At 43.9% G+C, this 17,747-nt stretch overlaps 1 protein-coding gene across 4 annotated transcripts in view; it reads left to right on the top strand.

Annotated features, from left to right (window-relative positions):
* LOC141148377 (uncharacterized) overlaps positions 1–17,747 on the top strand; it is a 185,921-nt gene that overhangs the window by 151,345 nt on the left and 16,829 nt on the right. For all 4 annotated transcript variants that reach the window (XM_073635810.1, XM_073635812.1, XM_073635809.1 and 1 more), the window contains one exon: positions 8,515–8,590. In XM_073635810.1, coding sequence (XP_073491911.1) covers positions 8,515–8,535 — 21 coding nt within the window. In that variant the 3' untranslated portion in view covers positions 8,536–8,590. The remainder of the gene's footprint in view (positions 1–8,514; positions 8,591–17,747) is intronic.

Raw genomic sequence — 17,747 nt, 5'->3', positions numbered from 1 at the left:
TGTAAAAGGTTTTATTTCATAAAAACACAGTAAAGGTAATACTCACATTTGTTTGTAGTAAAGCAAGTAAAAACTCCACAAGTGCCGAGCTCGTCACCAGTGTCCCTTCAGGTTGCGCCTGTCAGCCAATCCCGATGCCTATTGTCACGGGTCATGTGACTTCATCAGGGGTGAAAGGATAAAAAGTGAGGTGTCATTAAATAGGATGGAAGTGACAGATTAGTGCCATTTTGTTGAGGACCTCATGGCAAACAAAGGTTGCGGACATTTTCAATAAGTCATCCATTGAGTAAACAGGAAGGCTACTAGAAAATGGCCACCACCTTTGTTTGCCATGTGGTCCTCAACATAAATGTCTAGTGTTGCAAAGTCCAAACAACACTCTTTGGTAATAGTGTATAAAAATGTTCAACCTGTGAAATATTCTACTCGCTGTGTCTCCTTTTTTGTTATAGGTCTAGGAACACCTGTTCCCCAATGTCAGGGGTAGTTAGATGCCCCCCTCCTGCCACCTTCTGACACTTTTCCGGGCTTTTCTGTTCCACCGGGGAGTCCAGGACTGCAGCCAGAAGATCAACTGGCTGTACATAGATATGATCGAGGACCAGAATGTCCCTGATCATCTCTATGGTCTAAGAAACCGGAAGCAACGAGTATTTTGTTACTTCCCATTTCGCTGGATGTAAACATAGTTAATAGTTACATAGTTAATCTGGTTAAAAACAGACACTTCCATCCAGTTTTATATATATATATATATATATATATATATATATATATATACAGTCCCTGACAAAAGTCTTGTCGCTTGTGTACAAATTGACCTGAAGTGCCGCTAAAATATATTTCTAATCAAGATTTTGTTACAAGAAATGGGTCATTTTAATCCCAACAGCTTTTGTAATAATGTTTCAGTGCAAAACGAAACTGACAAAAAGTATTCTAATATTCACAGCTTGGTAAAGTCCATTGAGTCAATTTTTGCCAAGACAAAAGTGTTGTCGCCTTGTTATATGAGCTTCACCTGTGACTAATAATGGATCAATTAGGTCTCAGGTGTGTATAAAAAGAACACCAGTACACTAGACCTTCTCAACTGCAACTAGACCTCTGCAAACATGCCTAAGATTCACCCGGAGACTAAAGTGTTGATTTTCAAGAGGCTGAAGACCAGATCCACTGCTGATGTGGCAGACACCTTCAATGTGTCTCAGCGTCAAGTTCAGAGGATAAAAAAAAGATTTGAAGAGACTGGAGATGTTTTGGACAAGGCCAGGTCAGGCTGACACAAGACAACTGCTCGAGAGGACCGTTTGTTGGCTCGAAAATCCAAGGCCAGCCCATTTTCCACTGCAGCAGAGCTCCACGAGACCTGGTCACCTGAAGTCCCTGTGTCAACTAGAACAGTTTGTCGGATTCTGTCTTGAAATGGCCTCCATGGTCGAATCAGTGCCCATAAACCAGCACTAAACAAAAGACAATTGAAAAACCGTGTGGCATTTGCCAAGGGCCACAGCCTGCTAAAAGGATGGACTCTGGAAAAGTGGCAGAAGGTGGATTTTTCAGATGAATCTTCTGTTGAATTACACCACAGTCGCCGCAAATATTGCAGGAGACCTACTGGAGCCCGCATGGAGCCGAGATTTACCCAGAAAACAGTAAAGTTTGGTGGAGGCAAAATCATGGTCTGGGGTTACATCCAGAATGGGGTGTGCACGGGATCTGCAGGGTGGAAGGCAACATCAATAGTCTAAAATGCCAAGAAATCTTAGCTACCTCTTATATTCCCAACCATAAAAAAGGCCGAATTTTGCAGCAGGATGGTGCTCCATCGCATACTTCCATCTCCACATCAAAGTTCCCTAAGGCAAACAAGATCAAGATGCTCCAGGATTGGCCAGCCCAGTCACCAGACATGAACATCATTGAGCATATGTGGTGTAGGATGAAAGATGAAGCATGGAAGACGAAACCAAAGAATATTGATGAACTCTGGGAGGCATGCAATACTGTTTTCTTTGCTATTCCTGATGACTTCATCAATAAATTGTATGAATCCTTGCCAAACCGCATGGATGCTGTCCTTCAAGCTCATGGAAGTCATACAAGATATTAAATTTGGATCTCACAGCACCACTACTTAATTTGCTGACATATTTTTGGATTTTCAGTAAAGTTGTTCAATTTCTGTATAGGCGACAAAACTTTTGTCTTGCCAAAATTTGACCTGTCTGTCTTGATTAAATGATAAATCTTTTTTCAGTGAAACTAATTTATTTCAGTGCATTAAACATCATTTGGGAGGGCTTTAGCTTTTCATATGAGCTATTTCTAACACCAATTGATTAATTAAAAGTCAGGTTAATAGCAGGAGTTTCTACAAAATAGAGAAGCGACAAGACTTTTGTCAGGGACTGTATATATATATACAGTATCTCACAAAAGTGAGTGCACCCCTCACATCTTTGTAAATATTTTATTATATCTTTTCATGTGACAACACTGAAGAAATGACACTTTGCTACAATGTAAAGTAGTGAGTGTACATCTTGTATAACAGTGTAAATTTGCTGTCCCCTCAAAATAACTCAACACACAGCCATAATGTCTAAACTGCTGGCAACAAAAGTTAGTACACTCCTAAGTCAAAATGTTCAAATTCAGCCCAAAGTGTCAATATTTTGTGTGGTCACTATTATTTTCCAGCACTGCCTTAACCCTTATGAGCATGGAGTTCACCAGAGCTTCACAGGTTGCCACTGGAGTCCTCTTCCACTCCTCCATGATGACATCACAGAGCTGGTGGATGTTAGAGACCTTCCGCTTGAGGATGCCCCACAGATGCTCAATAGGGTTTAGGTCTGGAGACATGCTTAGCCAGTCCATCACCTTTATCCTCAGCTTCTTTAGCAAGGCAGTGCTTATCTTGGAGGTGTGTTTGGGGTAGTTAACATGTTGGAATACTGCCCTGGGGCCCAGTCTCCGAAGGGAGTGGATCATGCTCTGCTTTAGTAAGTCACAGTACATGTTGCCATTCATGGTTCCTTCAGTGAACTTTAGCTCCCCAGTACCGGCAGCACTAATGCAGCCCCAGACCATGACACTCCCACCACCACGCTTGACTGTAGGCAAGACACACTTGTCTTTGTACTCCTCACCTGGTTGCCGCCACACACACTTGACACCAGCTGAACCAAATAAGTTTATCTTGGTCTCATCAGACCACAACCACAGGACATGGTTCCAGTAATCCAGGTCCTTAGTCTTCTTGTCTTTAGCAAACTGTGGGCTTTCTTGTGCATCATCTTTAGAAGAGGCTTCCTTCTGGGACAACAGCCATGCAGACCAATTTGATGCAGTGTGCGGCGTATGGTCTGAGCACTAACAGGCTGACCCCCACACCCCTTCAACCTCTGCAGCAATGCTGGCAGCACTCATACGTCTATTTCCCAAAGACAACCTCTGGATATGACGCTGAGCATGTGCACTCAACTTCTTTGGTCCACCATGGTGAGGCCTGTTCTGAGTGGAACCTGTCCTGTTAAACCACTGTATGGTCTTGGCCACCATTCTGCAGCTCAGTTTCAGGGTCTTGGCAATCTTCTTATAGCCTAAGCCATCTTTATGCAGAGCAACAATTCTTTTTTTCAGATCCTCAGAGAGTTCTTTGCCATGAGGTGCCATGTTGAACTTCCAGTGACCAGTATGAGAGAGTGAGAGCGATAATACCAAATTTACCACACCTGAGACCTTGTAACACTAATGAGTCACATGACACCGAGGGGTGTACTCACTTTTGTTGACAGTGGTTTAGACATTAATGGCTGTGTGTTGAGTTATTTTGAGTGGACAGCAAATGTACACTGCTATACAAGCTGTACACTCACTACTTTACATTGTAGCAAAGTGTCATTTCTTCAGTGTTGTCACAAGAAAAGATATAATAAAATATTTACAAAAATGTGAGGGGTGTACTCACTTTTGTGAGATACTGTGTGTGTGTATATATATATATATATATATATATATATATATATGTAGCAAGGTCTCCGGCCTCCTTCAGTCTAATGAAAACCTCAAGGGCCAGAGATAGCTGACATCCTTCTGTATATGGTGGTTTGTGAGGCATAGTGGGTGCAAAGTGGATAAAGTTGTTGGGCGCCAGACACTTCTTGAATGCAAAAAAGATGTTTACTCCTCTTACAAACTTTTATGGGGGAAAGAGAGTTAGGGCCAGGACACACTTAAGTAGTTACTAGTTTAATTAGCAGACTCTGGGACTTCAATAGGAAGACAGCCGTGCAGGGAAAGGCCTCCAGCAAGATGCACATCTGCACGTCTGCTATGGCAACAGTCTTTAACCACTTGCTTACTGGGCACTTAAACCCCCCTCCTGTCCAGACCAATTTTCAGCTTTCAGCGCTGTCGCACTTTGAATGACAATTGCGCGGTCATACAACACTGTACCCAAATGAAATTTTTATACTTTTTTTTCCCACAAATAGAGCTTTCTTTTGATGGTATTTGATCACCTCTGCGTTTTTTATTTTTTGTTAAGAAAATTGAAAAAGACAGAATTTAAAAAAAAAAAATTATATATTTTTTATATTTTGTTATAAATTTTTGCAAACAGGTAATTTTTCTCCTTCGTTGATGTACGCTGATGAGGCGGCACTGATGGGCACCGATAGGTGGCAGTGATGGGCACTGATGGGTGGCGGTGATGGGCACTGATGGGTGGCAGTGTTGGGCACTGATTGATGGCAGCACTGCTAGGTGGCACTGATAGGTGGCACTTGTGGGCATTGTTGGTGGCACTTGTGGGCATTGTTGGTGGCACTCGTGGGGCATTGTTGGTGGCACTTGTGGGCACTGTGGGCACTGGCAGGTGGCAATATCAAATGGCACTTGGAGGCACAGATGAGGCATCTGTGCCTCCTTCCTCTTCGGGACCGATGTCCCTTTCACATAAGCCGGTGATCAGCTTTTTTTTCCTCCTCACGCTCTCAGCGTGAGGAGAAAACGAAACCGATCACCGAGTCTTGTTTACATCATGTGATCAGCTGTCATTGGCTGACAGCTGATCACATGGTAAGGGGCCGGGACCGGCCCCTTACTCGGATCTGTGATCATCCGAGTCTCCGTGACTCGGTGATCACAGCGCGCACACCGCGCGCCCTGCAGGGAGCGCGCGGTGCGCGTGTACAGGGGATGACGTCCTATGACGTCCTCCCGGAGATTGAGGTCCGCGCTGTAGCAGTCATTTGGCTATGGCCCGGACCTCAAGTGGTTAACAGTTCCTAACACAAAGCATAACAGTTCCTTCACTTACTCTACAACTTCTCCTTGTAGTTCTTCAGCACACTGAGCTCCCGGTCTCTCACTAGACCCACTGATTCACTGCCACTGAATCCCTTGAGCTCCTGCAATCTTCACGGTGGTACCTTCCTCAAGCATCATCCCCGCTTCTCTGTGCTGGTTCCCTAGCTTGGCACTCCTGATACTTCTCAAGCTTCATCCCACTGGCCTGCTCAGTCCCTGGCTTGACACACAAGGCTGCTCTGCAAGCGTCACCTCCGCTGGCAGGGTCCCTGACTTTATCACCGCCTGAAGTTTCCCGATTCTTCACCATGCCCGTTCACTGAGAATACTGCTCCGGTTCTTGCTTCAGTTACTCACCGTGGTCCCTGGTAATAAGACGGGTGGTACTTTAGTGGCGACAGCTTCCCCTCTACCTCCGACCACATCAGGGTCTCCAGCTGGCAGAACCGTCAACTCTGGTTGGACTGCAAGCTGCAGTTCCAACCCTGCGCTGCTGTCTTGCTTCTGGATAGGCCCTCAGCCTGGGAGCCAGATGCCCCCGGGATAGGCCCAATCTCCAGCCTAGCAGCCCGAGGAAATATGACACACGTCCAGATGGCACAGATCATGGATCACCTGACTCCACCCGAATACATAGGCTCTCCCAGCAGGCCAAGGGATTTAAGAAAACCCCCGCCCATTGCCTGAGATACTCCATATACCGATAACCTGACCTTGGGTTGCCCTTCTCATATCTAGTACCACCAAGTACCCGGCCACCTAGTGATAGAAGAGAAAAGTGCAACAAGGTCAAACTTTGGGAGAAATCAACAGATCTCTAACAATCAACCAGAATAACTACTCCTGGCAAGTAAATTTGTGAGGAGCAACCCTGCCTAAACTCCAGGGTGATACATCTATAAACACACACAAATAGAAAACCTCCATATGCACTAACTCAGTGTTTCACAACCTTTTTTTCAGTCAAGGCACCCTTTAAAATGATGCACAATCTTGAGGCACTCCAATCTAAAATGTAAAAAACAAAACTAATAGCAACATCCACACACATAGGACATCCAACATTAGAGGTGATTTATTTTTCCAAAGCAAGAACACCTTTGCACACTGGTACCGACTAGTATGCTAATGTTTCTCTTCTCACTCAGTTTCTCTCCCTTACTCAGTTAATGTGACCCCAGTGCTGATGGAGAGGGGCAGGGTTGGGGGCAAAGAAAGGATGCTGTGCAGGTGCCAGACGTCCTTGTCAACTGATGATGTCATTGGTTGTTAGGATGCCAGTGGCTAGAAGGTTGTAATGGTGCACCATGAAAACCCGTGGCTTTGTGTAACAAAAAGGCAGCCTGGATTTACCAGGTGGCTTCTGTACAATTTTTGGGCAATTTTTAGGCATTTGCTAAGGCACCCCTGTAGATACCTGAAGGCACCCTGGTTGAAAAAGGCTGCTCTGTCCGATACCCACAGTTGATCCAGAGGAATGTCAAAAAAACTCCAGCAAAGCATGATCCAATTTGCTTCAACAGGCAAAAACATTTTTTCCTGATCCCACTAGATGGAATAGGATATTCCCTGGATCAACTTTGCCTATAAATATTAGTATCCCGTTATATTATGTACATTTTGGATAGAATCCAGGCCTTTTTTAAAACAATCTACTGAACTGAACAGAACCACCTCTGGAGGGAATCTAATCTACATTTTCACAGCTCTTCCCTTTCCGTATTTGGAGATTAAATCTCTTTTCTTCCAGACGTAAAGAGTGTACTCTGTGATGAACTTAAAGTGGTTGTAAACCCATTACAACCACTTTAACCTACAGGTAAGCCTACATTAAGGCTTACCTGTAGGTGGAAGAAATATCTCCCAAACCTAAAATGTTTAGGAGATATTTGCAGAAATAGCGGCACCGATGCGCACTGAGCGTGCCATTTCTAACGTCGATCATGCCGTTAGTGGCGGCACCAGCGCGCAAGCGCAGGAGTGATGTCATTGTGGCTCCGGCCAGTAACAGCACCAGAGCCTCGATACCCGGAAGTCACTCCGGTATAGATGGCGGCGTCGGAGGAGGGGAACAAGGACCGCTTTGGGGGCTTCGATCTCAGGTAAGTAATTCATAATGAGCTAGTATCCTATGCATACCAGCTCATTATGCCTTTGTCTTGCAGGGTGTATTTTTTTTGTTTTGTTTTGTTTCATAGGCTTTACTTCCTCTTTAAGGTGAATAACTCTACACCAAGTTCACTATATGGACCCCTTATGTATTTATAGATGTTGATCATATCCCCCCTTAATCTCCTCTTCTCAAGAGAGGATAAATTCAGTTCCTTTTGAGGGAGACACACTAAGCCCATGAGATGGATTTGCCATAAAAAGAACTTTTGAATCTTTTATCCACGAGAGTCATATGGGTTTGGTAAGCAGATAAGCATGTTTTCTCTGGTAGTGGTGCACAGAGATTGGCTTTCACATCCTCTATAACAGACTTTTTTTTTTTCCTTTTTTTATACTGCTATTTGATGACTTTGTATAATTTGTGTCTAATTTCTCAAATATTAGCGCAGAACTTAGTATTTATATTTAGAACTACTTTCATGTTAAATGCGTAAAACCATCAAATAACATAAAACATTTCTGTACTTTTCTGCACTATGTTATATATTTTTTTTTAATTGCTAGTTTTTCATCTTTTTTTTTTAAATGCCTAAAAACTAAAAAAATTCAAATAGAAAAAACACTCACAAACCATTTCAAGCATGTTGTGGAGTCACAAATCAGCTTAAACAAACTGAATTTTTCTTCCTTTTGACTCCTTTTGACTTCAGTGCATTTTTTCTAAATGGTGATGTTCCAATGCAACAATAAAACTGATGCCAACATTTTTGCAAAGTGAAATCAGACAGTTTTGCTCATCCCTTGTTGTGAACTATACAGAAAATCAACAGTCTGAAAATTCTAACATAGACAAAGCTTTGCAAGCTTTGTGGTCTATCAAAAATTTCAGCCTAGATTCACATCATTTTACATGGATTCAATTTGGAAAATGTGTGAATCTAAGGCAAAGTCATTGATAGACTTTGTGCTATTATTTGTAATCTTTTTTATATATTTCAGTGATATGTGTTATCTTTTCATCGGCCTAGAATGTTTCATGTTAATTTTTAAATCTGTGGTCTGCTGAACTTGTCTTAACAGCTAGATCAACAACCAACTTAAAAGAAGAATGTCATTGTTTAGAAAAATTTGAGATGAGTGAAGTTATTTTATAAAGGTGAGTCTTCAATATGAGCCCTTTAAAGACCACAGATTGATTACATTTTTTTACAGTCCAAATGAGTTTAGTTAAAAGCCCTGTAAAGATAGTATTATTCGGTATATGAATTCCTTACCTAATTTTACATGTCTTGGTTTATATGTTCCTCCACATTTACAAATTCAAACTTTCTGAAGAGAATGTTATGTAACTCTTTTGCAGCCACTGAGCTAAGGCTTAAACAAGTTGTATGGCTCAATTGGCCATAAAGAGGGTAGTGGGGGTCCGGGTACTGCCCTGGGGGACATGTATAAATGCAAAAAAAGTTTTTAAAAAAGATCATTTTTACAGGAGCAATGATTTTAATGATGCTTAAAGTGCAACAATAAAAATGAAAGATTAATTTAAATATAGTGCCTGGGGGGTACCCTTACTCTTCCTGTAAACTGGTGCATCTGTGCCATGTATAGAACCTGCTGCAGCAAAACTAACATTTCTAAAGAAAAAAAAATATATAAAATGAGAACTAAATTGCCGGCAATGCAATACTATTGCCAACAATAGAAAAATGTTTAAAAAAATGGCATGGGTTCCCCCCAAAATTCATACCAGACACTTATCCAAGCATGCAGCCCGGCAGGTTAGGAAAAAGAGTGCCCCCCCTCCTGAACCATATCAGGCCACATGCCCTCCACATGGGGGGGTGGGTGCTTTGGGGCAGGGGGGTCTCCCCCCAACCCCAAAGAACCTTGTCCCCATGTTTATGGGGACAAGGGCCCAATCCCCACAACCACAGCCCAGGGTCTGCGGGCAGGGGGCTTATCGGAATCTCGAAGCCCCTTTAACAAGGGGGGTCCCCAGATCCCACCTCCACCCTATGTGAATGAGTATTGGGTACATAATACCCCTACCCATTCACCAAAAAGTGTAAGAATAAATAAAAACAGGAGGCAGACAATTCCTTTATTAAAAATGAAAAAAACAGCGTCCCCAATGTAAATCCATTGTCAATCACAACGACACCGCCACAGCCAAACCCAAAAAATAAAAATAAAATGCTCCGCTGACAACTAAGGCAAACCGCCGAATGCCTGGCTATAAAAGAACTTTATACAGTTCTTGTATAGGTAAGTGCAGGGTCACCTGGCAATGTCACCTGGTGGCACCGCCCCCTTGTGACTTCACCGACCCAGCATGCATCGGTGGATGACATCACAAGGGGCGGTGCCACCAGGTGATGTCGCCAGGTGTCTCTGCCCCTTACCTATATAAGAACTGTCAAATGGCAAGCCAGGCATTTAGCATTTTGCCTTAGTTGACAGCAGAGCATTTTATTTTTCGAGTCCGGCAGTGCGGCAGCGGCGTGATTGATAATGGATCTACATTGGGGGACATTGTCAAAAACTGACTCTCTGTTTTTTATTACTTTTTGACACTTTTTTGGTGAATGGGTAGTGGTACTATGTACCCATACTCATTCACATGGGGGGGTCAGGATCTGGGGGCTCCCCTCTTAAAGGGGTCTTCCAGATTCTGATAAGCCCCTTGCCCACAGACCCCCCACAACCACAACCTTCCCTGGCCTGCCAGACTGCATGCTCTGATAAGGGTCTGGTACGGATTTTGGGGGGGATCCCATGCCATTTTTTTTTTAACAAAACAGATGTGCTTTATTGTATCATAAAGAAGAAAATTACAGAATACCTCTTGACATGGTACAGAACATTACATGACAGATAAGCATGAGCAATCGCATAGCAGGGTTATACATGTGCAAGAAGTGTTACATCAGTATAAATTGAAATTGTAGGCAATATGATTACACAAAAGTACCTCACGTGTCCGGGGACCTCCCCCACCTCCCCCCTAGATAATACATGAATCAACTGTGGTTCCCTAAGATGAGAGCCAAGGAGTCCACACTTTTTCAAATTTCCATGGACAACCTCGATTGATATATGTGATTCTATACATGGGTATAGCTGCCTCAATCTGTGCCTCCCAGGCCGACACGGTCGGGGGAGAAGAGTCTATCCACTTCATCAATATCTCCTTTTTGGCATAGTAAAGCAAAAAGGAAACAAGCAATTTTAGGTGATAAGCTCTTTGTTCATTGTCATGAATCCTGAGAAGGGCCAACTCTGGAGTGATTGGTAAGGATATTTGCAGCCTGGAATTTATCTCCGCGACTATCGCACACCAATATGTTGCTATCAAGGGGCATTCCCAGAACATGTGGAAAAAAGTTCCAATTTGACACTTACATTTGTTGCACATAGGGTCTCTATCAGGGAATATGCGATGGAGTCTCTGTGGGGTATAGTAAATCCTATGTATAAATTTAACCTGGATTAGTTTATCTTTAGATGCAATCACCAGTTTAGGACCACTATCCAGACATTCCTCCCAATCCTCTCTATCTAATGATGGATTGTCAGTATGCCAGCTGTCCCATAATTTTGCTATTTTAGGAGAGTCCTTACCTAGGAGTACAACATACAAGGTGGAAAGGGGCTTAGAGACATCACCAGACGCCAAGAGCTCTTCAATGGGATCTGCCTGAAGCAAAGGTGCCTGAGGAAACTGAGCCCGTGCCGCATGCCTAAGTTGGAGACATCTAAACCTCATCCCTCTGGGCAGCTGGAATTTAGTCATTATTTCCGTAATAGAAAGTAACTCCCCTCTGGGCATAATTTGTTCTATAGTTATAATACCGAACCTGGCCCAAAGCTGTGGGTCAGGCACAGTCCGGAAGTGTTTAAGTGCTGGATTTCCCCATAACGGGTTTGCTGGCGATAATTGACCCGGTGAGAGGAATCTACGTCTTGCAGCCACCCACACCCTCCACGTTGCCCGAGTGGGTCCAGGAACTCGCGTATACGCACCCGGTCCTCGATAGGGAAAGTTACGTAGATCAGTGAGGGAGCCCAGATAGTTTGCCTCAAGGCAGACTGCAGCATTCATTTTAGATCCCTGAAACCACCAGTAGGCCGACACCAACATAGCCGCCCAATCCTCCAAAACAAGCAGGTAGCCACAGGGTAGAGCGCGCCAATCTGGGGTTCCCACCCCCCCAAATAAAGGTTCCCACCAAACTATCAACCTCCTTAAAAAACGAAACAGGGACCCATACTGGGGAGTTTCTAAAGACATAGTTAAATTTAGGTAGTATCATCATCTTAAGGAGGTTGATGCGCCCCAATAGATTTAATGGTAAATCAGCCCAGGCCAAACACTTTTCACGCAAAGTATTCAAGATAGGGCTCAGATTTTTAATTATGAAGTCTGATGGGTTTTTTGTGATTACTATCCTTAAATATTTGAACTCCGTTACCCATTGTAGTGGGGAGGATGGTGGCCCAGAGGCAGCTACATCGTCCAGAGGGAAGAGCTCTTTACATTACATATCCCTGTATATTGCGGTCATTCAGGTGATTATCTAATAGTTTCTTGAAGTTATCAATGCTCCCCGCTGAGACCACCGCCTGTGGAAGGGAATTCCACATCCTTGCCGCTCTTACAGTAAAGAACCCTCTACGTAGTTTAAGGTTAAACCTCTTTTTTTCTAATTGTAATGAGTGGCCACGAGTCTTATTAAACTCTCTTCTGCGGAAAAGTTTTATCCCTATTGTGGGGTCACCAGTACAGTATTTGTAAATTGAAATCATATCCCCTCTCAAGCGTCTCTTCTCCAGAGAGAATAAGTTCAGTGCTCGCAACCTTTCCTCATAACTAAGATCCTCCAGACCCTTTATTAGCTTTGTTGCCCTTCTTTGTACTCGCTCCATTTCCAGTACGTCCCTCCTGAGGACTGGTGCCCAGAACTGGACAGCATACTCCAGGTGCGGCCGGACCAGAGTCTTGTAGAGCGGGAGAATTATCGTTTTATCTCTGCAGTTGATCCCCCTTTTAATGCATGCCAATATTCTGTTTGCTTTATTAGCAGCAGCTTGGCATTGCATGCCATTGCTGAGCCTATCATCTACTAGGACCCCCAGGTCCTTTTCCATCCTAGATTCCCCCAGAGGTTCTCCCCCCAGTGTATAGATTGCATTCATATTTTTGCCACCCAAATGCATAATTTTACATTTTTCTACATTGAACCTCATTTGCCATGTAGTCGCCCACCCTAGTAATTTGTTTAGGTCTTTTTGCAAGATTTCCACATCCTGCAGAGAAGTTATTGCCCTGCTTAGCTTAGTATCGTCTGCAAATACAGAGATTGAACTGTTTATCCCATCCTCCAGGTCGTTTATGAACAAATTAAATAGGATTGGTCCCAGCACAGAACCCTGGGGAACCCCACTACCCACCCCTGACCATTCTGAGTACTCCCCATTTATCACCACCCTCTGAACACGCCCTTGTAGCCAGTTTTCAATCCATGTACTCACCCTATGGTCCATGCCAACGCACCTTATTTTGTACAGTAAACGTTTATGGGGAACTGTGTCAAATGCTTTTGCAAAATCCAGATACACCACGTCTACGGGCCTTCCTTTATCTACCTCCTCATAGAAGGTTAATAGATTGGTTTGGCAAGAACGATTCTTCATGAATCCATGCTGATTACTGCTAATGATATCATTCTTATTACTAAAATCTTGTATATAGTCCCTTATCATCCCCTCCAAGAGTTTACATACTATTGATGTTAGGCTAACTGGTCTGTAATTCCCAGGGATGTTTTTTGGGCCCTTTTTAAATATTGGTGCTACATTGGCTTTTCTCCAATTAGCTGGTACCATTCCAGTCAATAGACTGTCTGTAAAAATTAGGAACAACGGTCTGGCAATCACCTGACTGAGTTCCCTAAGTACCCTCGGATGCAAGCCATCTGGTCCCGGTGATTTATTAATGTTAAGTTTCTCAAGTCTAATTTTAATTCCGTCCTCTGTTAACCATGTAGGTGCTTCCTGTGTTGTGTCATGAGGATAAACACTGCAGTTTTGGTTACTGAAGCCCTCCGATTCACTCGTGAAGACTGAGGAGAAGAATAAATTCAATACCTTTGCCATCTCCCCATCCTTTGTAACCAGATGTCCTTCCTCATTCTTTATGGGGCCAATATGGTCTGTCCTCCCTTTTTTACTGTTTACATACTTAAAGAATTTCTTGGGATTTTTTTTGCTCTCCTCCGCTATGTGTCTTTCATGTTCTATCTTAGCCATCCTAATTGCACCCTTACATTTCTTATTGCATTCTTTATAAATTCTGAATGCTGAGGATGATCCCTCAACCTTGTATTTTTTGAAGGCCTTCTCCTTTGCTTTTATATGCATTTTTACATTGGAGTTAAGCCATCCAGGATGTTTGTTCGCTCTTTTAAATTTATTACCCAATGGGATACATTGGCTAATGCCCTTATTTAATATGCTCTTAAAGCAAACCCATCTCTCCTCTGTATTCTTTGTTCCTAATATTTTATCCCAATTTATGCCTTTTAGCAAGGTTTGTAGTTTAGGGAAGTTGGCTCTTTTGAAATTCAGTGTCTTTGTGTTCACTTCATGTTTCCTATTTGTGTGATTTATACTGAAACTAATTGACCTGTGATCGCTGTTACCTAAATTGCCCCGTATTTCCACATCTGTTATCAGGTCTGTATTGTTGGTAATCAGTAGATCTAGTAATGTTTTATTTCTAGTTGGGGCGTCTACCATCTGACCCATAAAATTGTCCTGCAAGACACTAAGGAACTGGCGAGCCTTAAATGAATGCGCGGTTCCCTCCGCCCAGTCCTTGTCTGGATAATTAAAATCCCCCATTATGATAACACTTCCCATCCATGCTGCTAATCCAATTTGTGATAGGAGATCCGTCTCCACTTCCTCCCTCAGGTTAGGGGGCCTATAGCATACTCCCAGTATTATTTTCCCCTTAGCTTCATCCCTTTGGAGCTCTACCTATAAAGATTCCACCTCCTCCCTAGCCCCCTCAGTGATGTCATCTCTCACATTCACTTGTACATTATTCTTGATATATAGGCATACCCCTCCCCCTTTTTTACCCTCTCTATCCTTGCGGTATAGGGTATACCCTTGAATGTTTGCCAGCCAATCATGAGAGCTGTTGAACCAGGTCTCTGAAATTCCCACAAAATCCAAATCCTCCTTGTACAACAGTATCTCTAGTTCACCCATCTTGTCCGCCAGGCTCCTGGCATTGGTGAACATGCCACATAGTTTAGACCGGTCGCATATTGTCCTCGTATTGGGTGTTTCGAGATTGCAACTAGGACTTGCTACTATACTCACCTTGTGTTTTTGTGCTTTGGTTAACCTACCACTAATGCCCCCAATACTACCCTCTGGAATATCTTCCACGCTGGCTATCACTGTCTCTGGACCCTCCCCCCCATCGCCTAGTTTAAAAACCCCTCTAACTTTTTGGCCATCTTCATTCCCAGCAGATCTGCACCCTCCTCATTTAGGTGCAGTCCGTCCCTTCTATAGTACCGGTTACCGACTGAGAAGTCGGCCCAGTCCTCCAGGAACCCAAACCCCTCCTTACTACACCAGCTCTTCAGCCACTTGTTTACTTCCCTAATCTCCCTCTGCCTTTCTGGTGTGGCTCGATGTACCGGTAGTATTCCTGAGAACACTACCTTGGAGGTCCTTTTCCTCAATTTAGCTCCTAAGTCCCTAAAATCGTTCTTTAGGACACTCCATCTGCCTCTGACTTTGTCATTGGTGCCAACGTGCACCATGACAGCCGGGTCTTCCCCAGCCCCTCCCAGTAATCTGTCCACAAGATCCGTGATGTGCCGATCTGTTTGTGCCATCCTAGCCGTGGAGAGTCTACGTAAAGCCTGTTTCCACTTACTATATCGGTCATCTCCCGGGTCAGCGACAAAGTCAGCCTCCAATGCAACAGCCCGGCTCTCAAGTTCCTCCAATGCATGAGCGGAGTCACGTTTAAGGTGAGCAATTCTGGTCATAAACTCCCCTCTAGCCCAAGCCTTAAAGGTGTCCCACAGCACGGGTGGTGTGGCAGAATCCACATTATCTGTCAAAAAGTTGCAAATGGCAGCTGTAAGGGGCTCCTGTAGTCGCTCGTCATCAGCCCAGAATTTGGATAGTCGCCAAAGTCGGGGGCCTGGGGGGGCAGTCAAAGTCAACGTCAGGCAGAGGGGCGTGTGGTCAGAAATTCCCCTGGGAAGCACAGAAATGTCTTGAACAAATTGCAGGGCAGGGCAGGGCATGAAGCATATGTCAGATCAATTCTAGATAAAGTTTTGTGAGAAGCAGAGTGACAAGTATATACCCTTGACGTCGGGTAGATGTGTCTCCAGACATCAGTGAGGGCATAAATATCAGCCCACTGCCTGAGATCCGGAGTGTCAAGAGCCGACAGGTGTAACCTATCGTGTTCCACCGAGGGGGCCATGTTAAAATCTCCCATTAAATAAACAAGAGCTGTATCATATTGTACCACAGTTTGCATGATTTCATGAAGAATACTACCATTGGCCGGAGGGGGGACATATAATCCAACTAATACCACATTTTTGTCATATATTTTAGCATGTAGAATAATAAATCTACCCTCCTTGTCTGTTTTGACTTCCAGAAGCCTAAACGGCAATGTCTTGTGCACCAAGATGCTGACCCCACGGGCATACGTGGAAAACGTGGAGTGGTAATGTAGGCCGACCCAAGTTTTGTTAAGGCAAATAGTTTTGTTACCCTGCAGATGTGTCTCCTGGAGGATACAGATCTGCGGTTGATACTTTTGCAGGAACTTGAACACCAGGGATCTTTTCACTGCAGTATTGAGGCCTCACACGTTCCATGAGATTACTTTAAGTTCAGCCATTAGGTGGGAGAATCAATGAGGGCACACGGATCACCCATCCCGAGGGATCAGCATCTGCACACACAATTACATACACTGTCATGCATACTCCATTATCTAGAAATTTTCCCCGTATTGATACTCCAAAGCACATAGAAAGAAAACAAAAATAGAACAAAAATAAACTCCAAAAACACCCCCACCCCAACCAAGGAATGCTTTGTTCCCCAAACATTAACACCCAATAAAAGGGAACGTGGACCAGTGGGCGCAGTCACTCATGGAGATGAAACGTCCAGTCAGAGTGGTGAGAGTCTGCGCCGCCATAAAAAAAAACAGAAAAGAGGAGAGGAGTTACCTCCCCAATGTTACCAAGATAGTATTAGGCTGTTGCCATCGGTTTCCCTAGTATAGTAAAAAATTTAAGCAAGGAAAATGAAAAAACAACTAAAAACTATGAAAAGGGTTACTGTAACTTCCTCGTCTTAGTGAAGAGTCTTCCGGACATCGGAGGCACTTGCCGCCCCAGAATGCAGTATGCACACCATACTTTTCCAGGATTTACAAACATAGAGGGACCAATATAATTGCTGGTATGCATGTCAGATTGAGCACATATGGGAGGCAATGCAATTGTGCAGTACTGAGGGCTGCCACAAGAGTCCGCCAAAGGTCACTCCTTCACACTGCATCATCTGTGGCTGGGAAAAAGGACATTTGAAAATATAAGATATGTCCCCTAAATCACAGCCAGGGACAGAAACACCACTTCTATGTTCATTCCGGCAAGTCCTCTGTCATTATGATGGCATCAGGAAAAGGTAGGAATATCGCACTGTGCTATAACTATTGGCAGTCACAGTTCCTAATTCTCCTGGATTTACCAGGGGCTCAGTACTTGAAACTTCTCATCAAAGGTCATTCCAAAGGCACAACAGGTGCAACATAAACTCACTTGTAAGCTGGAGAGGAAGCATTGCACAGCATGTCAGGAAGGAATCTGGTATATCACATCAGGCACCTGTCAGCGATTCGGAGGGAGCGATTCCAACCACTGGGAAGCATCTCTGGGAGATGTAAAAAATCTTGTAGTCTCCCTGTCTTGTACCCGGAGGCGTGCAGGGAAAAGGATGCTGTATTGAATGCCCTTTAGGTGCATGGCTGCCTTGACTTGATCGAAAGAGCGTCTAAGTTTCTGAGTCTCAACCAAGTAGTCAGGGAAAATGAGTAACTTATTATTCTGAAATTGCAGATCCCCCTTCACTCTGGCAGCTCTGAGCACCTCATCTCTGTCCCTGAAGTTTAGGAATTTCAAAATGAAAGTGCGCGGTGGCGCTCCAGGGGGGCCTGGTTTAGGTGGGATTCGATGAGCCCGTTCAAC

Source organism: Aquarana catesbeiana, linkage group LG06, assembly GCF_042186555.1.
Source record: "Aquarana catesbeiana isolate 2022-GZ linkage group LG06, ASM4218655v1, whole genome shotgun sequence".
Lineage (NCBI taxonomy): Eukaryota > Metazoa > Chordata > Amphibia > Anura > Ranidae > Aquarana > Aquarana catesbeiana.
The sequence above is the reverse complement of the archived record's forward strand: the minus strand, read 5'-3'. Positions and strand labels throughout refer to the sequence as shown.